Source organism: Epinephelus moara, chromosome 10 (assembly GCF_006386435.1).
Source record: "Epinephelus moara isolate mb chromosome 10, YSFRI_EMoa_1.0, whole genome shotgun sequence".
Lineage (NCBI taxonomy): Eukaryota > Metazoa > Chordata > Actinopteri > Perciformes > Serranidae > Epinephelus > Epinephelus moara.
Window position 1 is genome coordinate 27,826,481 of NC_065515.1, and position 15,556 is coordinate 27,842,036.

The 15,556-nt window shown below is 41.1% G+C and overlaps 1 protein-coding gene across 2 annotated transcripts; it reads left to right on the forward strand.

Moving 5' to 3' along the window:
• The first annotated feature begins 340 nt into the window (after nucleotides 1–340).
• LOC126396628 (leucine-rich repeat-containing protein 24-like) lies at nucleotides 341–15,122 on the forward strand. 2 transcript variants are annotated; one of them, XM_050054855.1, is made up of 8 exons: nucleotides 341–735; nucleotides 4,774–4,958; nucleotides 5,096–5,182; nucleotides 6,071–6,262; nucleotides 6,382–6,550; nucleotides 6,996–7,258; nucleotides 9,794–10,369; nucleotides 12,890–15,122. In XM_050054855.1, exons 2-8 carry the CDS (start codon nucleotides 4,791–4,793, stop codon nucleotides 13,298–13,300), a joined length of 1,866 nt encoding a protein of 621 aa, XP_049910812.1. In that variant the 5' UTR covers nucleotides 341–735; nucleotides 4,774–4,790; the 3' UTR covers nucleotides 13,301–15,122. The 2 variants fall into 2 exon arrangements, with proteins under 2 accessions (XP_049910812.1, XP_049910813.1); XM_050054856.1 differs by having other exon boundaries at nucleotides 12,947–15,122.
• Nucleotides 15,123–15,556: the final 434 nt, after the last annotated feature.

The following is a 15,556-nucleotide window of genomic DNA, read 5'->3' on the forward strand; positions in this document are numbered from 1 at the left end:
TACCTTATTAGCTTTTTGGGGGGCAGTCAGTCGCATCAAGTTCACATTATTTAGTCACGCAGAAACTAAAATAGCTACCATGACAAGTTTATTACAAAATAAAAATAAATTATTATCAATATCTAGTGATGGATGCATTGATTTTATTACAGTTAGAATATGTCTGACTGCACAGCTGCAGTGTTTGGTTGAGGGTGTGACAGCAGCTGGCTCTTTAGTCACTGAATAGCAGCAGATATAGATGTGATATATTTTGTGATGAGGCTTTTATTGTGAATAACTGTGGGCGGAAGTGCTTGTCCTGATGCTGGCGGAGCCTGACTTGACTGTGGTCCCCAGGAGCAGCGGCGTGGACTAATTGGATGAGAGGGTGCACTGGGAGAGCCGAGTGAGTGAACAGCTGGATGCTGGATTTAACAGAGACGCCTGATCCGTTTCACCACGGTTAACACACCGTGCCGCAGATTGTCCCGTCCGGCCTGCCGTTGTTGTTTGAGGCTCCACCTGATCTCCTTCTGTCTCCATCGGCTCCTCTGAGCGGAGGATGCGACGGGCCCGCGGTGCTCTGCGCACTGTGGAAACATCCATCAGCTGCTGTTCTGCTTTCAGGTGCCCGGAGCTGCATCCCCAGCAACGAAAATAAACCTGTATAATTAGGATCGTACAAGTCAGAGGGAATAAGAAGGCGTCGTGCAGGGCAGGCTGTCGGAGTCTCCTCCATCCTTTCTTACTGAGGTATGAAACAAGAATAAAACGTCGTTGGAAATATTCCTCCTGATGTGTGTGTACAGATGCATCTGAAAGGCTGTTGTTCTGCTGTTTGTGTTTCCTGCCCTGAGATCATGTATGTACAGATGGGCATGTTCAAAGCTGGGATCAGATATCATTTACTGTTATTGTCTGTTGTGGGCTCATCTGTCAAGGTGGCCTGCAGCACCGCTGGACAGTCAGCTGCTCCAGCTCTCAGGATGACATGACTACAGTACTGCATTTTAACTGAGATCCAAACACACATGGCTTTATTGTGCTGCATGTTCATATCAGTCAGTGCCAGTGATGGCTGTGTTTATTCTACCTGCAGGGCTGCACCTAGCCTTTACAGGGCCCTGCCCAGAATTAGATTCTTTAAACATTTGAGGAACTATAAATTAATGCCAAAAATATAAATAATGTAGAAACACAGAATAAGATAAGCAAAAATTAGCAGATGATCCCAAACATCAGAGTTAATATTTGCAATAATTACATTAGTTAACTCCAAATTCAAAAGACATTAAAACTGCATACACTCAATAGCCACTTTATTAGGTAGCTACACCTGTGCAATCTATTGCAATTCAATACAACTACTCTGCCAAAAATTCTACCTTTGTACCTTTATTCTGCTATAAATATTTTATAGAGCAGTGGTGTTGTAGGCTACTGGACTACATTATATTGAAAGGTGTTTCTAATTTTGTGTCTTAATTATTTACATACATCGAGGAGCAGAATATTAGGAACTCAGTCTAGTACACCACTGCCCCTAACTATAATGTCAGTACTATAACAATAAATAAATAAAAAACATTAAAAGACATGATAAAAGTAGAGTTTGTGGCAATGCTGTTGGGTTGCATTAGACTGTGCAGGTGTACCTAATAAAGTGGTCACTGTATTTGGCATGCAGATAAATTAGCAAAATAAGAAAACTAAAATGAGTAGAAATAAAGCAATAACAAATTTAAAATAATTTATAAAACTATATATATTTTTTTTTAATTTCATATTTATTGATTTTTTTAAATTATTCAATTTACAAAACACCTAATTTCTCTCATAGTCTGTCCATTTATCCTAGCACTGCACATGTGTCCTTGCTTTAGTCCTCAGGTGAAAGGTCACTTTTTCCATTTTTCCATTGAAAATAGTTCCTCTGCCAGTGTAAGGATTTTGAACAGATAAGTGTCCTTCTCATGAATATTATCCTCAGGTATTAATCCTGAGTACACAATTCGTGGGTCCCTTGGGGTCTTGTGACCTAAAACTCTGTCAAGAATCAGAATGATCCCATCCCAGAATGTTTGTAGTTTTATACGTGACCAGAATATATATGTGTGGTAGGCATTCACCTGCCCATAGAGTCTCCAGCAGTGCCGTTGTTTACCTGATTGTTTGTATTTTGTATATGGTGTGATAAAAAAATCAAATTATATCCTTCCAGCCAAATTCTCTCCATCTTTTAGAGCTGGTGGAAGTTTGCTGCGTGCTACAGATGGAATGCCACTCATCTCCTGACAGATTAATATTCAGCTCTGCTTCCCATTTCGATTACACATACAAAGTATTCCTTCCATTACATTTTTGTAAACTCTTAAACAATTTGGAGACTATTTTGGAGGGCGTAAGTTTGTATGCCCCTGTCAATACTTGTATCACATCGTTACCTTCTTTTTTTTTTTCAAATGAGACCTTTCCTTTGTTTCTGCTGTTGTGATTCAGGAATGTTTTAGTGCTTTTATGATTAATGACACAGTATTTCATATTGCTCATCGAGCTTTATGTTTTATTTGTAGGGGGCATCCTGTTTAGAGCTACTGCTGCGCATCAGTCCGACTTTAGACATAACTGAAAGTAATCAAATGCCATTGATTTGTTGAAAGGATGCCGTAGGTTTGAGCACTCACTTGAATCAAATAATAACAGCCCCTATAGAGAAATGTGTCTCAGGCAGTCAGCAGCAGAACCCTTTAGTGAGAGACGCTGTGCAGGCGTCCAACTCCAAAAGAAACAAAGAAAAGGCCTTGGTGACGAAAGTCAATACCTCTTGGCATGGATGGTTCCTATGGTGACAGTGATTCAATGAGATTCTTTTGGATATTCACTGAGATGAATATCCAGAAGAGCTTTAACTTGTAGTGGTGTGTCATCGGTACCTGGATTGTTACAACGAGTGCATTCCTCTTTAAAGACATAATCCTCTGTGGAGCTGCTGTTACACACACTTCACTTCGAGCTTGATAGGATTCATTCTTTCACAGACAGGGAGGAATTTTCTGCACCCTGATACTAAAATCTCACTGCACTGTTTACCGAGCTTGAGCCCTGTCAGATCTGTGTGTGTATTGTCTAAGGGTTTCCAGACAGAGCTATATTTTACATGTATTTAAAAAAGACTTAAGTATATGCAAATATGTTCAAAGTAACGAACCAGATCTGTGAACCTTTGTGTTAATTTAAATCCCATTAAGGGAGAAATTAGTGGATATATGACAGGATGACATTTGCCCTCTGACAAAGTGAAACTGTCTCAGTTATTTAGTCAATGATGATTTCAACATGGACACAATGCTGCTGTAGTCTTACACCTGACATGAACAGATCCACAGTGTAGAGCACCTACAGTCATTTAAATCCGGTTTCTCTTCTCGTGCAAACATTTGACTGATTTTCACATCACTGCTCCTGATAAGACTGTATGAACATAAGTGTGTGGTTTCGAGGGGCTCCTTCCAATTTTTTGATTTCTGCTAGATCTCATAAAATACTCTTCACTGAGTCTTGGCTGCATTTCACTCTGGTCTCCCTGAGCAGGCACAAAACATTTCCACTGAAAACAGGTTTGATTTCAGCCGGGAAGAAAATGTCAGCATGAATGTACATTTTTCTGCAAACCACAGATATGTAACATTTATATGTGTCAATACGTGTCATATCAACACTTGTGTTTTGGTGTTTTTTAGCAAGACATTGCAGCATTTCTAGCTCAGATAGTGCTGCCAAATTCGGGTATTTTAAGCCCAAACATGATCTTTCCCTAACTGTAATCAAGTTGTTCTTTTGCCATAGTCACACATTAACCACAGCAATTTGGTTGTTGATATTTTGACTCATTAATAACCTTGACATAACCTTGCACACTGTAAAGATAAATGGTTTAAACCTAATGTTCTTCCTGGGCAGAATAAGCTTCTGAAAAAGGACTGTGCAGAAAAGCTGGACAGCAGCTGAATGCAAACAGACAGCATGTTTCCATTAATTCAACAAACACTCTGGCAGAACACCAGCATTTAGTCAAAGGTGCAGAGTCAGCCTGTGTATAACAGCAGTGCTAATGAGAGTTTCAGCTGAGACATTTATGTCAGCCTTTTCACTAAAAGTTTCCGTACACTTTTGCAAAACAAAGCAAAAAGCAACATTAGGGTTGCTTCACCCAAATGTTACCTTTACCTCAAGAGGTATTTATCCAGTCAGATAGCTTTGACGACGTTTTTGTGCAGATTTCCATTGAAATGAGTCAGTTCCACGAGCTAAACAAAGTTTGTATTGTCCAGTATTCAGAATATTCACATAGAAACATAGCAGAACATTGCTGATAAGGCTCCCTCCTATATTATGTACTGCACTGAGATGCAGTTGTACGGCTCAAGACTTCAAAGGTAACTCAAATTTGCTGTTTGCAAACATGTGCCTGTGGGTTCAAATACAGACAACTTGTTCAGGGAGATCTATAGTTATTATTTAAGTGGTTTTTCTAAGTATGGATATATTGAGTAGTCAAAACAACTCATACAATGGATAGTTGTCAAGCTATGTTTTTGTAGGAGAGACTGGCTGTTTCCTCTCTAAGCTGCTACACTCATGATTTCATGATCACATGCGCAGTCTTGTCTTTGGATCAACCACTCTGCTTGTTCTTTAGCCTCAATCAGTGAAAATAGCTGAGCTCAGTTTTTAATGCACAGCGTTGATCATGACTGACCTGTGTATTTGCTGTTCTCTCCTCATCCTCAGTCCCATCTGTTGGTGTGATGGCTGTGTTTTTGGTGCTTCTTCTCTCCGTGCTCTTCCTGTCCCTCCACACTCCTTGTCGAGCATCTCCTTCCTGCCCTGTGAGCTGTCGCTGCTACAGCCTCACCGTGGAGTGTGGCTCCACCGGCCTGAGGGACATCCCCAAACACGTTCCTCCATCCACACAGGTAGCGTCATGGAAGAACCAGGACATTACTGCACATCAGTCTTGATTGATACTAGAATTAAAGAACCAATAATAAACAGTCATAATTCACTTATACTGCCCAAAACTCTCCCTTCATCTTGTCTTCTCTTGCTCCAGACCATCTTCCTCCAGGACAACGTGATTGGTCAGATTCGTCGACAGGACCTCACTATGCTGAGGCACCTGCACTACTTGTATCTGCAGGTAACACACACATATACATACACACACCAACATGTTTGGATATAAAGAATTGGTTCTAAATTGACTAATGAATTGTTACTGATTCCTTAAAAGTTTGGACCAACTGTCACCAGTTAAACCATGTATGCATTTATATATTGTATTTATTATATATTATGTACTCACAAGGGTGACTCAGTCACAGATAACACAGTGTAATTATGGCCAAAAAAGTGTTTCAATGCAACAGAGGAAGTTTCTCTGACATGACAAAGTGTTTGATGCAGCAAGTGATCCATAAGCATGCAGCATGTTTGATGTCTCACACACAGAATGTCCCTGAATCAGCTAATAATAGGGCGTAATAATATTGATATCATTAAGAATATTTATTTATCTGTCGTAATTAACAATATAATCTAAAAATATGCCGAGAATTAAGTTGTAATATTATAATATTAGTATACCGTGAACCAAAAATGTTATTATTTTGGGAAATTAATATTTTAAAAATACCCCAAAAACAAAAAAAAACCCATATGCTTACTCAAGGTGTTACCGAATGAAATAAAATAAAATAAAAACATATTAGCAGATAATTGCATTGATCACCAGTAAGACCATATATTATAACATTATAACACTTAATTAACACTCAGTCCAGGCAGCCCACTCTGCAAAGCCTGTGTACCCACTAGTCCACAGTGGGTGAAAAATATATACTAAGCACAATATAACAAATTAAAATGTCTGTTCAGACAGGAAATGAACAAAACAGAAGAAACAGCACCAAAAGCTCATTTTAATATAGTGCAAAATCAGTATCAGCAGTAGAAGCTGCAGTTCCTGGACAATAACAAGCGGTGAAGGTTTTTGTTTGGTCACCCTCTCGTCTTCCTCTCCTTCTAGAACAACACAATCTCAGCAGTGGAGCCTGGATCTTTCCAGCACCAGGGACAGTTGCTGGAGCTGGCTCTGAACGGGAACCGGGTCCACCTGGTGACAGCTGACATGTTTCAGGGACTCGAACATCTCCGCATTCTTTACCTGGCGGGAAATGACATCACACGCCTGCAGGACTACACCTTCCGTGGCTTACAGGTAAGGCACGTTAGAGCACTTTAACACATCTCAACAAACTTAATATAGAGCTCAATTTTCTTGGTCCTTATATAAGGCTCCATAGATGATATGTATGCATTCCCTCTGTGTCTCTGCAGCGTCTGCAGGAGCTCCATCTGCAGCACAACAGTATAGAGATGTTAGCAGACCAGGCTCTAGTTGGTTTGACTTCTCTGGCTCTGCTGGACTTGAGCAGGAATAATCTTCACACCATCGGCCCTGCATCCCTGCGACCTCTGGTCAGCCTGCAGGTGCTGCGCATCACAGGTGAGACTGGGTTACTGGCAGACATGTTGCCATCCTGAGGAACGTTTGTCATATTTGTGTTTCTACGTTTCTCAAAACTGCAAACTGTTGTTTTTGCATAATCACATACAGTATATTGAGTTATAAGTCAGCTGCTCCTAAAGGAGCTAGTTACCACGGTAACCTCCACATCCCACCAATTTAAGGGTTAAATTAAAGAAATGTGGTTCATATAAACTCAACCAGGCAGGCAGACTTCTCTGGACTGAACACTGGTTATGTAATCTTTTTAAAAATTAATTTTATGAAAGTCAGTCCAAAACCAAAACCAACTCCTGTCAAATACATAAATATTTTCCCTATACCTTATACACACACCTTATTTTCTCATCACAAAACATTGTATTTTAGTACTCTGTAATGTCAAAGGGGTCAACCTAACCTCCTGTCCTCTGCTCTGCTCTAGACAACCCATGGCGCTGTGACTGTGCTCTCCACTGGCTGAGGAGCTGGATTGACGAGGAAGGCCAGCGTCTGCTCAGCTCTGCAGAGCGTCGACTGGTCTGTACCGAGCCGCCGCGTCTCTCCCACCTCAGCCTGGTGGAGGTACCCCTCAACAGCTTGGTGTGTATCCCTCCACTGGTGCAGCTGGAGCCCAGGAGGCTGGCTGTGCGCCTGGGAGAGAGCCTCAGGGTGTCCTGCCACGCCTCTGGTTACCCTCGGCCACAGGTAGGGGTACTTTAAGTGAATAAGAATAACTTCCAGCTGTTTCTGCGACATTGGTGTGCTTCGGCATCCAAAATAATCTAGCAGCAGTCTGTCATCACCAAAAGATTACTCACTCGCTTCAGAGTGATGGATGTGAAAGAACTCCTATATCAACTCACCTCAACTTTATTTATATAGCACATTTCATACAAATGTCCAGCCCAAAGAGCTTCACATGGCAGACATTCAGATATCAATCAAAGGCTGAAATACGCCAAACCCATTTATTAAACCAGATGATTTTGAACTGTGTTAGTTATGACTCCATCACTGTCACCAAATGAGTTCCAGATGGCTGGGTGACAAATGAAAGTAAAACCCAACATAGTCTGTAGGTAAGATGCTACACCATGAGCCTCCAGAGCAGCTTTAGTGCTTCTCGTCATAGACTCTCTGTGGAGCTGTACAGGAGGGATCAACAACTATCTCCCAAGAGATAATCCCTCATTAGGTGTTTAAGTGGCGGTGATAGAGAGCACTGTCTCACAGAATCCCCCACAGGTGATCAGCTGGGTTGAGATCTGGTGACTGTGAAGACCACAGCATAGGCAGAGATAGCGTTATTGTCAACGTAATCAAAAGTCCACATTTAGATCATTTAGATCATGATGATGACACCTGAGCCAGCTCCATTCACTTAAAAAAGACCTTGAAATGTGATTGAAAACTGAGTGGACTTTGAGCTTACAACATCTTTGTCATATGATGAAATCCAAATTTAAAAAAAAAAAACTGAATCTATCACAGTCAGTCGTCATTAAGATGCAGCAAATATGCAGTTGTGTTGGAAATTAGTGATGTAGAAAGAAAATGTGGCCTTTAACAGCACCTGTTATTTCTGTGTGGGAAGATTTGATTGTGCTTCATTTTATGCATACTTTTAAATTGCAGAGAGGCTTCTCTAAATAGAAGAGAAATGTGTTTAACAGCAGCAGTTCCCTCTGTCAAGGTTCCATCTTCAGTTTATCAAAAACTCTACCATCCACTCTAAAGCAATAGTCTGAAAAGAAAAACACACCGCCTCCAGCCTTGCCTCCCTTCACCGGCTCCCTGCAGCTTTTAGAATTGATTTGGAGGTTCTGATGATAACTTCTGACGTCTCATGTGTTCACGCTCCCTGCTATTTCATATATGTTGATATGCCCATAAACCACAATGAAATCCTCGTATCCCTGAGCCAGGCATGGTGGGGTCATCTAGGGGGCCGGTTGGACCATGACTTTTTTAAGCTTCTTAAGTAGTGGTATCTTGGTACCAACCATGCTGGCATTGCTTGTGGGTAAGGGGGCTAAATAATGATCCAGAGTTAGGCTAAGTTTTGGCTATAGAACGACTGTCATAACCATTTTCAAAGGTGTCCCTGGAATTCTGACCTCAAAATGTTTAAATGAAAATGGGTTCCTCCCTAAACTTGAGGAGCTTGTTCCTAGTAAAAGTTTTGTTCCTTACAATCAGTGTATTAAAGCTGTTTATTTGTCTTTTTAAGGAAAAGAACAACCAGCCTATTTAAAGTTCAATGAATTGCCGAACACATGTTGGTATTAGTCTATTAACATCAGATAAACAGACTTTATCCTGTGATTCCTTAATTCCTATATTGGCATAGCTTTCATTTAGTCTATAAACCCTATAAAGTTATGGCTCTTGGTTTTGGTGTGCCACCCGAAGACTTTGTGGGGGTGCCAGGGCCCCCACCAGGTGTCTCCTGACTGGTCCATAAACACCCATTTCTCTGCAGCCGTCCACTTGGCTCCTTATCTATACTGAAGTACACCCATACAGCTTATTTTCACTTAAAGCATTCTGAATGCAAGCAGACTGTCAGTCTTTATAATATGAAGGACAAATCTTCCTTCCACTTTCTCTTGAGTTCTGTATGAGCTCATGCTGCGTCAAAATGTCGCTTTTTATTCTGCTCGAAGGCAGTTTTCACTTCACTTTCTGTGGAGTGAAGTAGAGAATAGAGATTTTGAAGAGCAGCTGAGAGTAGGATGATTGCACAGTGCTCTGAGTGCAGAGCTAACTCTGCTCAGGATTGTTTCCAGTTCACAAAGATGGCTTTCAGTCGCTTGCTATGTTTGGGAAGTCTCACTGATTTTATACAGGTACTGTTTGCAAAATAGGTAGCCTTCAAATTTGTTAAGTTCATGATGATATTCATTTCTTCAGTTCTTAAACATGATCAGATCTCTCTCAGGTTTAGAGCAAGCAGTTTTGCCTCCTCAGAGACCCAACCTTGCCCCACTCAGCATCTTTATTTCAAATAGTGACTATCAATAGAGACTATACACAGTAAACACAGCTACCTGATGAGCCGAAGCTCTGCTGTTCCTCTGTATTTCAACAATCCCACGCACTGCTCTCTTGCTACTAATTTAATGGCTCAGGTTTACGATCCCAAACATGTCCTCCCTCTGTCAGATTTTTTAAATTATTTATGCAATGTTAACCTTGTTAGCAAACCAACTGATCATAACACAATGAATGCCCTTCCAGGTGACCTGGAGGAAGGCATCCCAGGGCAAAGTGGTGCTCTCTCCCAGAGGCTTGGTTCAGGAGCTAGGTGCTGCAGGAGGTGGAGTGGGTGGAGCAGAGGAGCCTTCAGGGGAAGGCAGAGTCAGTCTGCAGAAGAATGAGGGTGAGCGCTTTGACCCCGACACCGGCAGTGGCATGCTGTTCCTCAGTAATGTGACTGTGGCTCACGCAGGTTTTTATGAGTGCGAAGCCTGGAACGCAGGCGGCGTGGCCAGGGTGACCTTTCAGCTCGCCATCAACTCATCCACTTCCTCTTCCTCATCTTCCTCCTCCATCTGGGCCTCGTGGTCCCAAGTGTCCTCGCCATACTCGCCTGCTTGGCCCAGGCTGAGGAGCCATGGTCCTGCTATGGGCTCAGATGTGAGCCGGGAGCCCCTGTACGCTCTGGGCAGCATGGCCTTCAGTGCTCTGGGAGCTGCCACTCAGACTGCCATCGCTGTGGGCATCTCCCTGCTGGCTCTGACCGCTCTGCTGCTGGTCGCCATGATCTACAGCCGACATCATCAACGAGAGAAGGAAGCGGATGGAGCTGAGAAGGTGTGTGTCTTTTTGTCTGCATAAATAAATGGTGCGTTTTTTGAATTAGCAACAAATAATGTTTAAATGTCCGACCTGAAGAGGAACTGTTTGAGGTGGATATGTGTTTTGGAACAGCACACCAGCAGCACACCAAACAATTGTTTCCTGACATGATCATTTCTATATTACACACCCCATGTGGCATTGAATTTGTGAAGAAAACTGTAAAAAAACAGTAATTTTACATGCTAAAAACGGGAGCTGCTGGTCTACTGCTGCCTCCACATGTCAACTTTTTGTGTCATCTTGTGAAGCTGCTGAATCTGAAGTCACCCTTTTAAACACCAAAGTCACACAAAACACAAACTACCAATTGAGGCAATGGTAGACCCGCAGCTCTTGTGTTCAGCTAGGTCAGCCATCAGAGATAAGTTTCACTGTCAGTTCAGTTCCCCATTGGAGAGGGCTGTCTGTTTGGGAAGTACTGAACATACGACTGGATAAATAAGACATGGATACAACTAAGTTGTGTGAGTGTTTGTAAATGGATGTTTTGCTGTTGTTAAGCGTGGTCCCCTATGACTTCAATTCATTAAGAATCTTCTCAGCATTAAGTAAGTGATTCATATAAGTGGTCATTTGGAGGTAAAATAATCCTGTAAATTAAAACTCTAAACCTCTCATTTGGAGCTAATGTATCTGACAATAAACTGCTGCGAAGTAGAAGTCCGTAAAGTAAAAAAAAAACTTACAGATTTCAAAAAACAATAAGTAATATGGACCCTTTGGTAACATCTAATGGCAGCCAGTACAAACTACAACACCAGTCTGTGTGTGGCTGAATTCAAATGCCCACCCTATACATTTGCAGACTAGTAAGTACGTGAAACTTTATTTAGCACTTTTCAAAACCAAGGTTACAAAGTGATTCAGTTACAGAAACAAACAGAAAAAGTCAATAACAAGTAGTTAAATAATCATTTAAATCCAAGACGAATAAGGATTGTTAAAAGAATAAGAACAAATCAGAGCAAGGAGAGAATAATAAGTCAGAGTTAGTCTTGTGTATGCAGAATCTGTACGCAGCAGGACAAGGTTTTGGTATTGGAAGTGTTGTGGTTTCCAATTATAGTCCGTTTGTAGTCTGAGTACTATTGACCAATCAAGTTAGAGTGGCAGGTCCGAGTGGAGAGCAAAAGAGGCAGAACACTGTGGTTGAAATGCAATCTCAGAACGTCTCCCACGGCTATCGCCTGCCAACGATTTAGCTTTTTATTAGCTTTTTTTAAAAATGTTTGTATCTGTTTATAGAGATTAGCTGAAATGACTGGTGCACAGAAGAGAAAGCTTGGCCCAGATACCCAGTGGTTACACTAAAATCCTCGAAATATTGGCCATTGCCCTCAGAGGTTTATTGTTGTCAGACCAATAGTGGATGGGTTCCAAGATTGTGAGCAATAAATGATAAGCTGAACTGAAAATTAGACTCAGTATTTAACCTTGAGAAGTGCCACGGATTAGAGAAGCACAATCAGAAACTTTTTCAGCAGTGGATTAAAAAAAATATGATGAGATGAATTGAGAAAAAAAACACTCAAGTGCTTTAACAGAGCACTTTAAGCCCTTGTCGATCTCTGTTCTGGGCTGCCAGGGGATAAAAAAGACAGGGAGACAGAATTCAAGACCAATAGTACAAGCTGAAGTGGTGAAAGCTGAATCTCGATAACGTTAAAGACAGTTTGCAGATTGGCCACAGTCTCTGTTATTGTTGAGCCAGCACAATATGTCACTGTGTCGTCGACATATACAGTAAATGATATAATGATATGTCATATAATGGAAAATAACAGCGGACGTAACACAGAACCCTGAGGTACACCATTACAAATACTGTATGGTTAGTGAAATAACTTGATGTATGTATGCATTGCATGAACTTTTTACCACAAAACTCTTCATGGATTAGCACCTCCTGACTTGGCATTGCAATGTAATTCGAGCATCTTACCTCCAGAATCAAAATCAGTTTTGTTGGCCAAGTATTTGACAGAAGTATGTGTATAGCATCAGTTCATCCATTTCATTGCTCAGAGAGTGGACATGCAGCAGATATATTGACAAGAGTGGAGTTTGAAATTCCTACTTTTGAAGTTCAGCTGCACTCCGGCACATTTCCCCAGTTGGTGTCTCTCACCAATCCCAGTGAGAGCTGCTGCACTTTCAACTAAAAGCTCTGCAAAACTTCTGGTTGGGGGAAAATAGGTGAAAAGTTTGACAAGTGAATTGTCAGATGTTCAGAAAATCCCCTCAGCTTAATGTAACCAGAGGGGGAGAGCTGAACAAACAAATGAACAAAAACAGGAGTAGTCACAGGGAATGCTACACAGAGGCTGTCAACCATGGCGCCATCTTGCTCCTCTGATTACACTCAAAATGTGTGCCATTCAGTACAGTTGTGAAAAATTAAAACCTCTAATTTATCTATGACATTGTATATGCTGTACCCTGAAAGTGATGAAGGTGAATTTTAACATGCAGGAGGAGAGCATCCTGTACGTGAATGACTATTCTGACGGCCCCACTACCTTTGCCCAGCTGGAGGAGTACCGTGACGAGCGTGGCCATGAGATGTACGTCCTCAACAGGGCCAAGCCTGTGCTGCCTCCGGCTCCACCCACAGCTGTCTCCACCACTAACCTGGGTTGCCCTGCTCCATCTGACACCTCCAGCCACACCCTCTCCTCGGGGCCGGGCCAGACCATGAGTCCCACTCTGGCCCCCAACAAAAAGCAGCAACAGCAGCAGGAGGGCGACATACGGACCATGAGGAGAATGGCAGGGGAGGGAGGGGAGGCCGAGCCTGTGATCACATCAGAGGCAGAGGGGATGTTTCTTAATCACACAGGCCTGTTCATGGACTCGCAGATCGCTTACGAGATCCACTGCTGAAGGGGGGAGAGTATCCATTGCAGCACAGAGGGTTTGTGTGTGAAGCAGTGGTTTACAGCAAAGCCTGACACATCTTATTTGAAAAAGGCCAAGGTCACTGCTGACAGTAGCGCTCATCCCTGTGGAAGGATATACTTTATACAAGATTCATCCACAGTGAGGGACTCTCATTGGAGAAGGCTTACATACCTGGCACAGCTCACAGTCTGGTTTATTGAATCAATAGCGCTTGAGACTTCCCATGGACATACTGTGACCTTGCACGCCACAACAACTGTAATGAGTAGATTGATGGGTAGATTGCCATTCAGATAAAGACAATTTTAACTGGACTCAGGTTGAGCTGCACACAACTGAACTGTCCTGTACACAAACATCTGGGTCAGCATTTAACAGAGCTACTTTCATACCAGAAAACTTTCACCATCAGTGCTGTGCAAGAGTTAACATCTGTCCTCAAGAACTCTTATTGGTTATTTGGAGGGTGAGTATAACAAAAGGGGGAAATCATGGAATCTTTCATTTCATGAGCATGTAGTAACCCTAACGTGTTTTATAACTGTTGTTAATGTCTCGACATGTTTTAATTTAATCTCAGACTGTGCAGGCTGAAGGCAGTACAGCGAGGGTGGGACAGCAACAGTTGAATTGTTGTATTTATTTAAAAAGTTTGGGAACATGTTAAATCATTACAGAGAATTGATCTTAAAGGAAATTGCTGTTTACCTTCAATTTAAGTCGTAATCTTCCATCATGAAACTGTAACACAGCGGGACTGTTGCAGCGGAAGGAAGCAATGATCAGCACAGTAAACAATATTAAATATAATAACACAACTGAAACAGAAAAAGAATCTGCATAAAGCAATATAACTTCAATATTAAAAGTGAGGCCAATATGAATTGTTTGGATTACTAAGTATCGCTGTGGGTCTGAGAGCTCAATGCATGCAAATAGTTAAACACATGCAAATTAGAAAACACATCTTTATCAATATGACAAAGCACGTACAGTGTGTTTTTATATTGATTGTTTCAATGTGGTGTGTTTTCTCTACTTGCAGTGTGTTTAGCTCTCAGGGCCACTGTAATAGAAGCCTTATTAAAATAGTCAGCAACATGTTACACAAACTATTAAGAATGAAAAATTCACTTTGAAACCGACTGAAAATTTGTGTGATGCAAGGCTTGAAGAATAAAAGACAAATGAATGCCCACTGAGGTCTATCTGACTGAACTGTTGCACTTATAAATCACTGTGAGTGTAGATGATTTTTTCCAATAACAAGGCAGCAGGCATATGTTTCAGTCAAAATCACAAACACATCAGTGATTATAAAAATATTTATATTCTAAATGTGGCTCTTCCATTAACTTAAATGTACAACAAAGGAGTTTATGTCCCTGGCAGGCTCCTGTAGGAATGATGACTCGATTTTACTGGTAATCTCATTGGTCCCCAGACGGGCTGCAGATTTTGATCTGATTGTATGATTTTTGTTTTGTTTGTTTATTTCTCTCCTATTCTATTTGAACAGGACTTATTCACAACAAACTGGGATAAGCTCCAGCTTCTAGCGACCCTGAATAGGATAAGCGGTTACGGATACTGAATGAATTAATGAATAAAGTAATTAAACTATGTGCATATACCATATTTAACAAAAATATGTTTCATTTCCTTCGTATTTTTATGCCATATTCAGACAGACCATGAAAAAAGTGTCAAAACAATTGGAGTCAGTGCATTTCTTTTTATGTATGTGAAATTTCCCCATTATTAAAACCAGTTGTACAAAGAAAATAAAAAATCTTTGTCCATCTCATTGTTTTCAAAACAAAGAAAATGTATGTCTTCTTTTCATTTATGTGCTCAGTCCTCCTCCGTATATAATGTCCAATGTCTGTCCAGAATATTTTTATGTAGACAGAATCCACATAAATCACAATAATTATTCAATATCCAGTCGAAATATTGGGTTCCAGTCTGATTATAAGATTAAGTCGACTGCATAACTAATGTTAGTTTACTGTAACTTAACCTGAGTTGCAGCTGTTGGTTAGCCATGAACAATATGTTTTGCACTCACTAGCTAGCCAGCTAATGATTAATATCAGTGTAGCTAATGCTAACAGCAGATTAGTGCTGATTAATATGCATTTTTAGCCAAAAGAAAGACATGACAGTGGTGTTACACAACTTGCTAACACACAATGTATGTACCTGGTCTTTAAAGTGCATGGAGAAATGAATGCT

Bases quoted from the DNA above. Each gene is read 5' to 3' on its own strand.
- LOC126396628 (XM_050054855.1), top strand. From the start codon at position 4,791: ATGGCTGTGTTTTTGGTGCTTCTTCTCTCCGTGCTCTTCCTGTCCCTC. The intron at 6,263-6,381 runs GTAAGGCACGTT...GTGTCTCTGCAG, and splicing joins ACACCTTCCGTGGCTTACAG to CGTCTGCAGGAGCTCCATCT. The intron at 10,370-12,889 runs GTGTGTGTCTTT...TTTAACATGCAG, and splicing joins AAGCGGATGGAGCTGAGAAG to GAGGAGAGCATCCTGTACGT.